This window comes from Microtus ochrogaster, chromosome 19 (assembly GCF_000317375.1).
Source record: "Microtus ochrogaster isolate Prairie Vole_2 chromosome 19, MicOch1.0, whole genome shotgun sequence".
In the NCBI taxonomy this organism is placed as follows: Eukaryota; Metazoa; Chordata; class Mammalia; order Rodentia; family Cricetidae; genus Microtus; species Microtus ochrogaster.
This window is the reverse complement of record NC_022021.1, coordinates 4038243-4049899: the sequence shown is the minus strand read 5'-3', so window position 1 is coordinate 4049899 and position 11657 is coordinate 4038243. Positions and strand designations below refer to the sequence as shown.

At 44.9% G+C, this 11657-nt stretch overlaps 2 protein-coding genes across 4 annotated transcripts in view; one reads left to right on the top strand and one right to left on the bottom strand.

Moving 5' to 3' along the window:
* The window catches only part of Poc5 (POC5 centriolar protein), a 33323-nt gene extending 28385 nt beyond the window's left edge, over window positions 1-4938 (top strand). For all 3 annotated transcript variants that reach the window (XM_026783795.1, XM_013349639.2, XM_005356457.3), the window contains 2 exons: window positions 1095-1271; window positions 4060-4938. In XM_026783795.1, the coding sequence (XP_026639596.1) occupies window positions 1095-1271; window positions 4060-4206 (324 nt within the window). In that variant the 3' untranslated portion in view covers window positions 4207-4938. The remainder of the gene's footprint in view (window positions 1-1094; window positions 1272-4059) is intronic.
* A 1400-nt stretch (window positions 4939-6338) lies between these two features.
* Window positions 6339-11657, bottom strand: part of Ankdd1b (ankyrin repeat and death domain containing 1B) — a 71022-nt gene continuing 65703 nt past the window's right edge. The window contains exons 12-14 of the mRNA XM_005356456.2: window positions 10717-10918; window positions 8692-8823; window positions 6339-7315 (exon numbers count right to left, since the gene is read on the bottom strand). Coding sequence (XP_005356513.1) covers window positions 7254-7315; window positions 8692-8823; window positions 10717-10918 — 396 coding nt within the window. The 3' untranslated portion in view covers window positions 6339-7253. The remainder of the gene's footprint in view (window positions 7316-8691; window positions 8824-10716; window positions 10919-11657) is intronic.

Sequence of the window (11657 nt, the reverse complement as noted above, 5' to 3'; positions counted from 1 at the left end):
GAGAGAGAGAGAGAGAGAGAGAGAGAGAGCGCAAGAGAGAGAGAGCGCAAGAGAGAGAGAGAATCCTGAAACTGGTGCTCTTCCTGCCTTAGCCTCCGGGTGCTGACTCGCACATTCGTGCCACCCTGCCCAGGATTTGGAGCCATTATATTGTTTTAATAGCAACCATCCTTTCCAGTTCAGACCCACAGTTAAAGAGCTAACAAGCTGTAGTATAAATATGAAACATTAATGAAGCATTACAAGTTAAATTAAAGCACATTCCCTTACACTGAGTGGAGCATTTATGTAATTGACAATGATAAAAGAAAATTATACATCACTCTTGATATGCATGTAACTTTCTTCAATATCATCTAGTAGTAACAAATAAAAATTTTAAATGTTGAAGTTGTGTTTTGATCTGATCATCCCATTCTTGCAGTATCTCTACAAAAATAACTGAAAGTGTTTTTACCAAAAAAAATGATTAAATGTAATAGGAATAGAACAGAAAAAGAACTAGTCTGTCCTATGAAATCGTTCTTTACAAATTATTTTAGGTTTCTGTATTCGTAAAACATATTGTTAAAGTTTTTAAGCAGAACAAAAACATATATGTAATGATGACAAATCTATGTCAGGATTAAAGTCATAACGCAGATAGTGGTGGTATTATGGAGGATGAGTGGGGAGAAGGGAAAGTGGGCGAGAGCTGGTCTGTTTGATGGAGTGAACTCGGTGGCAGTAAGGAATCTGCATGTAAGAAAATAGCACAGGTGTGTGTATAGGCCTCCTGCAGCACCGTTGTGCTGGTGTCAGTGTGGTTGACTTCAGGAGGACTTGATTTTTGCAGGAACCTTAGAGAACAAAGGGACACTTCCTGGGAATCTGTCATTTCAAAATAAAGGTCTTAAATCTCAAAAACATCTTTAGAGAGTTGACATGCCAAGGTTAGAGGAATATTTTGGAATTTGGGAATATTGAGGTTTTGTTTTGCCTTTTTGTCTCATTCGCTTTTAAGTGCTGTGGGTTTTCTTTGAAAGTTACACAGCCAAGTCATGTAAATTGTGCAGTGGCTCTTCCTCCAACTGGACCTTTGGTTTGTTTTGTAGTACATACCAAGAGTTGTGACCTCAGCACAACAGAAAGCCGGGAAGACGATTACCGCGCGGATCACGGGTCGGTGTGATTTTGCTTCCAAAACTAGAGTCAGCAGCAGTTTGGCTATCATGGGAGTTTCTCCTCCCATGAGCTCAGTTGTTGTGGAGAAGCACCATCCAGTTACAGTGGTAAGTCCTATGAGTTTGTCCCCTAATCAACCCCCACATTCATGGCTGGTCATTGTTGCCATCAATCATTTAAAATTTTCTTCTTTTAAGAAAGATGTTTATTCCAAATGGCATAAAAACCATCAAATAGAAAAGGTAATCAGTTATATCAACTGCTAAAGCAGTAAACTGTAAAGATTCCATGTAAAAAGAAAAAAAGAAAGAAAAATAATTTCCTGGTAAACCGACTCCTCATGCAGCAGGTGTTGATTATAAGAAAATGTCCTACGTCAGAGTGCTTACTCTTGCCCTTGTATTTTCCAGTCTCCTTCAATAGTGTGTCTAACTTATCTCTATATTAAAGGGTGGTGAGTTGCAAGAAATACATAAGGTATAAGGGAAGACGCACAGACTTGAAGCAGCAGGCAAGTGAGAACTTCCCAGTTGTTCCTTCCACTTGCTGCACCTGGACAGAGACTCAAGTCAGATAGTCAAGCCTCCACTTTCTCTTCTGTGAAATGGGGTTGGTGAGAGTACTGAGCTTCTGGAACATTGTCAGAATTCAGTAGTAAATGAGAAAATACCAAAAGTAATGACATATGCAGGGGTACTGTGGAAACTACAGAGCCATTAGGAATTAGAAAGTTACTAGAAAAGGAATGTGAGATTTTATTTCTTTTTTCTAATCTTTGAGTGCTTGTTTGCATGTATGTCTGTGCACCACATGTACGCCTGATCCAGAAGAGGGCATCCGAGCCGCTGAAACTGGAGTTATAAATGGTTATGAGCTGCCATGTGGGAGCCAGGAATTGAACCTGGGTCCTCTGGAAGAGCAACAAGTGCTCCAGGCTGTCTCTCCAGCCCTAGTGTTTTAGAGAATAGAGAAATTGAGGGAGTAGAATCTTTTTTCTTATTTAAGTTTTTATTGAATTAAAATAAAATCACATCATTTCTCCATTCTTTCCCAGACTGAACTTGTTTTATATCAGCTTCTTGTTGTGATGGAGTAGAGTTTTATCTGCTTTCATCAATTCCTTTTCTCCTGATATTACGTCATCCTTTTCTGTTTTCTTTAATTTCCCTGAGTTCAGGTTAAGCCTCCATCAAATAACTTCTTCAGACCTGCACTTCGAGTAACTAGAATCTTAGAGATTCTCTTGACCTCTTCTCTCCTGCTATTGAGCAGGCGTGCAGTTACGGGCCGAGTCGGAGGTGGAGAAACCCTTCCTTCCTTGTGTAGCTTCTGTCATGTGACAGCTGTGGGCCTCTGTGCTGTTTGAAGTGTTTTCCAGGAATCAAGACCTAAAACTGGCAGAAACCATCATTGCCAATAAAGCATGGATCTGTTTGAACTTCTTTGCCCGTCAGCTGGGTGTTCACTTGCTTCCGGGGCTGATTATGTGTTCTGCCATATTTTGTAGATCACAGTGCCCGTGGGAACTCTAATCTCTTCCTTTTACCCATCCTCAAGGAGAAACAGCTTTGATAAATCATGTCACATTTGATGCTTCTCAACTAAAATTTCATGCCAGCTATAAGACTCTCCCATTTGTAATAGTTATCCAGGTGTTTATAGTTGAAGAAACATCTGTATAAGATACCTTAAGAAGGGAGGTTACTTTTCCACATCTCCATAGAGGAGTTCTCACTTTTAAGACAGAATTGGACATGAGGACCCTGTTTTATTATGCAGTCTTTGAAATACATGGTAAATATATTGGCTAAATGCATTTTTTATAAATTTTACGTGTATGAATGTTTTGCCTACATATATGTCTGTGCAGCACATGTATGCCTGGTGTCCACAGAGGCCATTCTTGTGATCCACTATGTGAGTGCTGGCAACCAAACCCAGGTCTTCTTCCTCCTGAGCCGTCACCCCTGCCCCTAATGCATAAAATTGTACTTGAAATATTTTAAAGATAATTTTTCAAGTGGAAGCTCCTATAATAGGAATCTGTGGACATGACTAAGAACATAACTTGATACAGATCCCCTGCCAGCTACTAAGACATTGTCACAGGTACAATAAAGTCTTAACTGGTTTTCATATGTATGTATGGCTACCATGTACATATATACACAGTGCATATTTTTACGTATCACATACATAGACTGTCGGCTCTGCCCTGGCTTTAATTCTTTAGCATTCATGTCTCTGTTCTCCTAAGCTTTGAACTGGCATGCAGATCACCTTCTCCTCAGTGTCTGTGGTTGTTCTCCACGTCCAGCTCTTTTCCTTGTTTAGTATAGTGTGGCCCAGCCAGGTATGGTGGATATTCCATATTCCCAACATTCTGGAGCCTGGGCAGGTGGATCACAAGTCTGAGTCCAACGTGGGCTACAAAGCCAGACCCCACTGAAGGAAAGCGATATTAAGGGAGCCACTTATCTTCTGGGGAGCCTTCTCTTGTGTGAATATAAAATGTTGGGTCTGTTCCCAAGTGAAATCTGAAGTCTGTTTCACCATGGCTTGAAGCAAGGCCTGGGCTTGATAGAATAAGGGGTGAATGATGTAGAGCTGACCCTCATCTAGACACCGAAGTCCTTTTCTGTCCTTGGCCTCTATAGACCTTTTCCTCTTAGACCTCTTAGAGCAATGATTCCCAGGGCTCTGGTATTAAATGTGGTTGTTCAAATATGGGTTCCTTTTAGCGAAGGACTTCACTGTCTGTTTGAGTGGCAACTCCACCCAGTGCATTGCTGGTATCTGTGGATGTCAGATGCCTGTTGGTTTGGGTTATAGGTGATGAAATGATGCTTCACATCGACTCTGTCGGGTTAGTAAAGCAGCCTCTTATCTTTACAGCAAACCATCCCTCAGGCAGCCGCTGCCAAGTACCCACGGACCATCCATCCTGAAGGTGGCGGCGTCCCAGCCTCTAGGTCTCTCGGAGCCAGGCCAGCCCACACCCAATCTCTCTCCAACTTTCAGTCCATAAAAGTGGTTGACTAGAGTGGCTGTGTTCACACTCGGGTCTCTTCACTCCTCTGAGGACTTGACTGGGAGCAGAAGTTGTTTATTTTGACTTTTCTGTACTGTTTAGAACATCATGGACACATCATGTTCATCTTTTCAGAATTATAAGATACTTTCCCATCCTTTGTAACTATATGTAGCGATTATTTTAATGTTGTTATTTTTATTTAAACAATTAAGTATAACTTTTTAATAAAAAAAACCTGATTTTAAACATGTCCAGCCTGCCACTGCTTGCATTGTTGAAGGGTGTAAATCTTTTTCTGTACATTATTTCTAAAAGGGAATATTTCCACTGTCACTGAACCATAGTTTACACAAAACTTGGACAGAGAACTTAATCATTACTAAAACAAATAGAAGCTATCTGAATTTTTAAATAAAGACCAAGAGTCACGGTGATATTTCTAAACACAGCTTTTTCTGCCTTCAGTATATTGGTCTTCATCTCTAGGACTCTGCAGTCAAACCCTGAGGGAGACAGTCAACATCTGTGAATCTCCCTGCTGGGATGACCCTGCTTTCCTTCTTCTCCCTCACCCTAGTGGGGCCTGCAGCATTGAGCCTGCCTCCTCCTTTCTGCACGTCCACACCACACGTGTGCTGCTCAGGAGTGAGAGCCCTGCAGGTCTGCAAGCTTCCCAATGGCTGGCCAGAATGGTGCCGCACGCCTCGAATCCCACCACAGGGGAGGCAGAGGTAGGTGGATCTCTTAGGAGTTCAAGGCCAGCCTGATCTACATAGTGAGTTCCAGGACAGCCAAGGCTATGTAGAGAAACCCTGTCTCAAGGAAAAGAGAGAGAAGGAGAGGGAGGGAAAAGGGGAAAAAAAGGAAGGGAGGGAGGGAGGGAGGGAGGAAGGGAGGAAGGAAATAGACCATCTGGACAGAACTGACATTAGAGAAAAAACTGCAGTTTTCTTCAATACTCTGATTTCTGGGGCCAAACATTTAATTAAATGGATTTCAGGATCCTCATCTGTAATGTAAGTAGATGTACTTCCTTTCCTGTTGACACTGTACTTACGGAATATATGAGCAGGTCCTCCACTTTCTGATACATGTGGTTTTGATCATCTGAAGCCTCTACCAGTTTGAGCGTGATCTGCTTCTGTGCTCTCTCATTTTATTATAAAAAGTCACTTTTCTTGCTGCCTCACACTTCAGAGACTAAATGTGATCTAGGCAAACATCATTCCATATTATAACAAGTGCTTAAGACTTTTCTGAATTATAGACACACCAGGCAACGGTCCAGCTACTACCGTAGCAAAAGCTCACTCCTTGGGATTGTAAGTTTTGTGACTAGCAAGCTGCAGCACCTCCCCTCACACGTTCCCTGTGGGCATGCTCCCCAGAACTGCCCTCTCTACCCAGCAGAGCCAGGAGGAACGGTAGGCTGCCTTAAGAGATCACTCATGTGACCAGAATAAAAGTCCCCACTGTGCAGCTCGAGACATGACTCGACCACTGAGCACATGCTGCTCCTGTAGAGGAATCTAATTCAGTTCCCAGCACCCACTTGGCAGCTTCAAACCAATTGTAGCTCCTCTGGCCGTCATAGGCATCAGGAATGCATGTGTACATACGTACATACAGTCAAAACACATTTTTACATCTTTAAAGCACACCGTAACATGGATCAATTCCTCCTCCCTCCCCTGTGTGAACTGCCCTGAGATGCATTCATCCATCCCATCTTGGAACAGAATGTGCTTAGGATCAGATAGACAAACTTGACACCAAGTGGAGCCAATTTGGTAGCATCCTCACCTTGCTCCTCCTCAGCTTCCTGTTCATTTTCTATTGAAATCTTGGTCTAGGCTGGACCTTTGAGAAGCCTGGACTAGGTAGGTTCTCAGTGTGCAAGCCAGGTCCTATGGACATACTCGTGCAAGCTGATGTAACTAGGACTATTATAGGCATTGTTAACTCTAGAACTGTGTGTTATCCAAATCACCAAACAATTCATATTGGCCTAAGTTAAACAACACAAGCGTGATGGAAACAGCCTACAGTAAGTGTGCATTTTGTACTCATTTTACATGCAGAGATTTGGTTGGAGGGAGAATGCTAGCATTGGTGTGGCCAAACTCAAGAACAAACTGGGATGGGACTTTTTATTTAATACTTTTTTTAAATTCTGGGATCTTGTGAATATATTGCCTGTTTTAAACATTCCTAGCATTACATGGGCCATTTACAATCACTGTAAGAAAACTACTTGAAACTAAATCAATAGACTAATTGCCTGTGGTTGCCTGACCAGCTTTTCCAGACTGAGAGTCAGAGCTGGACTCTAGGTAGGTATACAGTGATGAAAACTGGTACCTTTGTAACTTTACCAAGTTACAGAAGGCAGTGCTTGATTGTTGTGAGCAAAATCAGATGTACCGGAAAGTACCAAGAATTAAAATTACCCATATTTAGATCACGACAGGTTTAAAAATTTCTGGTGTGTGTCTTTTTTTCTGCGTAATAAACTCACTTGTGTGGTGTAAAGCCAGTAGTGTGTAGATTTCCACACGCAGCTTCCCCACAAAGGTAAGAGTTTATGCCTTACATCCCACTGGCTTGCGATCAGGTATCACGGGTGTTTTCCCTTCATCTCCCTCCCAATCTCTGGAGGAAATGTTCTGTCTACCAGAAAAGGAAGCCACAGCTCTTAAAACGTCAGTAATGTTGACCTGCCCACTGCTCGCAGCCAAGCATCCAGTCTCAAAGCGGAATCTCCTAGCCCTGCTTTTGTGTGGGCCGCCATGCTGCTCCCACCATCCGTCTGGATTTTAAGCTTGTACAGAGCTGTGCTCTTCTGCATGCACATCAAATGACAGAAATAGGAAAGCCACACAGTTTGCCTCCAGCGTGAGGCTGGAGCAGTGAGAAGGTGGTATGTTCACCTCCATCCCTGGAGGAACAGCATCTTTGGGCCAGGAAATCAGTGTGCTGGGAGGTGGCTGTGGCCATCGGGAACCACAGTCGACCTGAATGCGGAGTGGGAAGCCATTGGAATTGTTTCTTCAGCTTAGGAGACTGCACATTTCTTGGAGCTTGGGTCAGTTTTACCTTCGAACTGACGAATCTTTCCTGGAAAAAAAAAAAAAACAGGATAATTATCTTAGGGTTACTATTGCTGCGATAAAACATCATAACTAAGAGCAATTTGGGGAAGAAAACGTTTATGTGGTTTACATATCCTGAATCACACAGTCCATTGAGGGAAACCAAGGCAGGAACTCCAAATCCAGCAGGAACCTGGAGGCAGGAGCTACTGTAGAGGCCATGAAGGAGTGCTGCTTACTGGCTTGCTCCCCATGGCTTGCTCCACCAGCTTTCTTACAGAACCCAGGATCACCAGCCTTGGGGTGGCACCACCCACAATGGGTTTGGCCCTCCCATATCACTAATTAAGAAAATGCCTTACAACCAGATCTTATGGAGACATTTTCTTAATTGAGGTTCCCCTTAGATGACTCCAGCTTGTGTCAAATTGTCATAAAAATTAACCAGCACACACATTCAAGATCAACAACTGATACTAAGTGTAGTTTACTGTGTTCCGGACACCATTCATTTCATCAGCACCAACCTTTAGAGATGGATGTTCATTTCTTCCCTAGTTTACAATGGGCACACTGGTGCAATGTGGTTATAGAACCTGCTAAAGATGGCAGCGCTGGAGCCAAGGCAAGCCCTGACAACACAGCCCTAACCACTTCCTCACACCGCCTTAGTCTTCCCTCAGAAGGTACGCTTTGATTAGAAAGAACATGTTTAAAGTTGCAGGGCCTCGTGTTAGGAGGCTAGTGTCCTGCAATGTAGGGATCATCATTCTGCAGTAATCATCATTCCTATTCCTGCTTGAAACAATGCTGGTCCAGGGGCCAGAATAAGGCAGGCTTGTGGTCAGCCCTAGGTGGAACTGCCTCCATGAAAACCATGGCAGAGGCCTCTCCACCTTTTCCTTCAGCGGCTGTCATTACTAACTCACTGATACTTTCAAAGAATGTTCCCTGACAACATGAGGGGAGGGTGATTTTCTATAATAGCCTTAACTGGCGAAGCAGCAGTCTGCTTTCTACCTGGAGAACACACATTTTCACAACCACTAAGTTGGTGGAGTTTGCCAATAGGAGCAAGCAGCTTTGGGAACAGGAGAATTCTTGCTCAGTTGTGGAGAAGAGTTCCGGGTTGTGGAAGGTGGTTGAGCATCCGTGCCCCATCCTACCTGTTCACGGGCACACCGATACCCCACACTTGGTTCAAATGCTGTGCTGAGGATTGCCTGATTGGCTTAACCAAGGCAGAAGCTACAGCATACCCGTAAGCCCCTTCCAAAGCTTCGTGTGCTGTTTGGCCACAACCACCCCCATCAGACTGCTGCTAAATTCAGGGAATAAGGCCTGCCCACCACTGAAGGGAGAAGGGATTTATATGTGTGGGTTTGTGGCAAAGTAACTCACCAGCTGACTCTGGGAATCCTGCACGCACCAGCGCCTTGTCCAGCTGCTTGGCAGGGTCGGGCTGTGTCATGAGGGCCCCGTGCAGCCAGATGAGCAGAGCCCTGTAGCCGTGCTCACGGAAGCTCTTGTTTCCTGTGTCCGGGATAAGCGGCCAGAGTGAGGCACCACACACTCATACCTCATTCTGACAGGTTTCTAAATGACTGCTATTGTCCTCCCTTCCTCCTCCCAGATCTCGCAGGTCAAAAGCCCAGCGAAGGGAGGAAGCGCTTGCCATTCCTCCCTGATACTGTGCTATGGTGACCACGCTTTGAGAGACAGCCTGGCCTGCTCCTCCTGTTCTGGGACACACCTGAATGTACCTTAGACCACTTGGCCATCCTGACACACAGGGAGGTGGGGAGCTATAAGGGACTGAAGGGCTTTGATGCCTCCCTGGAGATGACAGACAGTGCCACAGATGTGAAGATATGAAGTCTTCTAGCAAGTCAGGCTCAAAGTATGTGTTTTCCCTGGGCATCTTGTGCAAATGCAGATTTTTGGAGTCAATGGTTTTGAATGACGGTATACAGTATGACAAGCTCCCCAGTGCCCTCTGGATCTGGGCAGCAAGCATGTGCCATACAATTGCTCCAGCTCTGTACTGATACTTTGTTCGTAATCTAACAAATAAATTTTGCCTGAAAATCAGAGTGCAGAGCTAAGCCACCAGTTAGCCTCATACCTAGTTAAGAGCTAAGCCAGAAGTTAGGCGTAAACACACTAAGCCATTAGTTAGCCATAGAAGACAGGCAGTGGTGGCCACACCTTTAATTCCAGCACTCAGAGAGACAGAGGATCGTGGATCTCTGTGATTTCAAGGCTACCCTGGGCTAGGCTGAATCAGTCTGAAAGAGAAACAGAGCTCACCCAGCACTTGGTATGGCACGCCTTTAGTCCCAGCACTAGAGAGGAATCTAAGGCAGGAGCTCAGTGAAGTCTCGGTGCAGCCTGAGGTTTCGTGGAGAGCATTGCCGCCAGCAATCACCCTGAGGACAGGGTCGCCCCTTTGTCGGAGCCTTGGTAGAGGTAAGAACTCTAGCGACTTGCTTTGCTTTTCTGATCTTCAGCTTGAACCTCAATATCTGTCTCTGGGTTTTTATTATTCATGCTACACAATTCAGCAGGTCTGTATCTCAGGTCAGGATTATTCATCCTGTAAATACCTAAGAGCTAATTCCTGAGGTGCTAGGAGAGGTACTGGAATAAGAAGACAATCTGTTGTCACTTTGGACAGTTCATAGTTACAAACACACAACAGGCACCATGGGGCAGATGATACAAAAAGAGCCTTGGCAGAAAGAATGTGCTCCTCAAAAAACTAATTCTTCTTCAATACCAACATGTATTATTGTTGTATTGTCAAAGAATTGAAGAACTACATTTATTATTGGTTGTTTTTCAATACCAACAACATATACCAACATTATTCACTCAAAATCCCGCAAACTTCCCGATACCAGTTGCTTCAAGAATTAAAATATGATTGGATTGTGAGTGTTGATGCCATGCTGGTGAGATTGTGCGTGCGTGTGTGTGTGTGTGTGTGTGTGTGTGTGTGTGTGTGTGTGTGTACAGATGCTGATCTCCACACCCTTCCCCCAACATGGTAAGGGGCTTCTTCCTGGGCAGAAGCTTCAGCAGTGACCTTTTCTATGGCAGGACAAGCTGCAGATTTTGGTGGGAAGCCAGACTGGTATTCCACAGGCATACCAGGGATTGTATGTAGCTTCACCTCTTTGGTTCCCACTCAATTGTGAAGCCTTCATTTCTCTTTTAGGCCAGAGTAGTCAACCTTTGCCAGGGCAGCTGACTGCAGATTCTTGGGAGTTTAGCTTTCTGCCAAATTGCCAACCACCAGTGCAGACTTAGCCAAGCTAACTTCCGTTATTACCGTGATCCCTGGACTCGGCCTGTTGTGTACACGGGAAGGCTGCTGCCCCTAACTCTGAATGCCTTCTTGTCCATGTCCCCTGGTCCCCTCACCTGACCACTGTTCCTCAATGGCTCTGATCTGGTCCTCTGAAAAGTTCCACAAGCGGGCCAGCCGCTGCCAGTCCTTCTCTTTCAGCTGTCGGTAGGCCAGGTTCCAGAGGAGCGTACGGATGCGCCTGGTCTCCACACTGTGGTCCTGCTTGAATGTCAGTGTAGAGCATCCTGCCGAGCCCTGGATGCTCTCAGGGTGCGTCTAAAAGGAAACGCGCTGTAGCCTGTTATTTACAGCGTGCTCGCTTGCTACCTGTATGTCACGAGTATTTGGGCAAGCAGTAACTGAGACTCTCTAATCTGTCCTAGATCATCTTTTGTCATCCAAATTGGACAGAAATGTCTGGAATAAGAAGCATGAGTACTGGGTCTGAAACAGCAAATGTGCTGTGTCTGTGTTGCTGACTGGCGTTTGCCCACTTCCAACGAGAACAGAGGGGACATGCTGGCAAGTGAAACATTACAACCCATCGCTCTAATGGCCTCACTCCCAACACTGAGCCCTCTTTAGTCTTTAGTCTTCGGTGTATTTGATTTTCTCATTGACACCTCAGTGGAATTCAGATTGGCTACCTCCTTAATAAAACCTCATGGCTCTTCTTTCTGCTCATTCTAAGTATGAGGAGAGACTGGAAGCTTAACTCAGGGTAGGGTAGGACAGTATAGGATAGGGTAGGTCAGGGTAGGGTAGGGTAGGGCAGTGTAGGGCAAGGCAGGGCAGGGTAGGGTAGGATAGAACAGTATAGGATAGGGTAGGGCAGGGTAGGGTAGGGTAGGGCAGTGTAGGGCAAGGCAGGGCAGGGTAGGGTAGGATAGAACAGTATAGGATAGGGTAGGGCAGGGTAGGGTAGGGCAGGGTAGGGTAGGATAGGACAGTATAGGATAGGGTAGGGCAGGGTAGGGTAGGGTAGGGTAGGGCAGGGTAGGATAGGATAGGACAG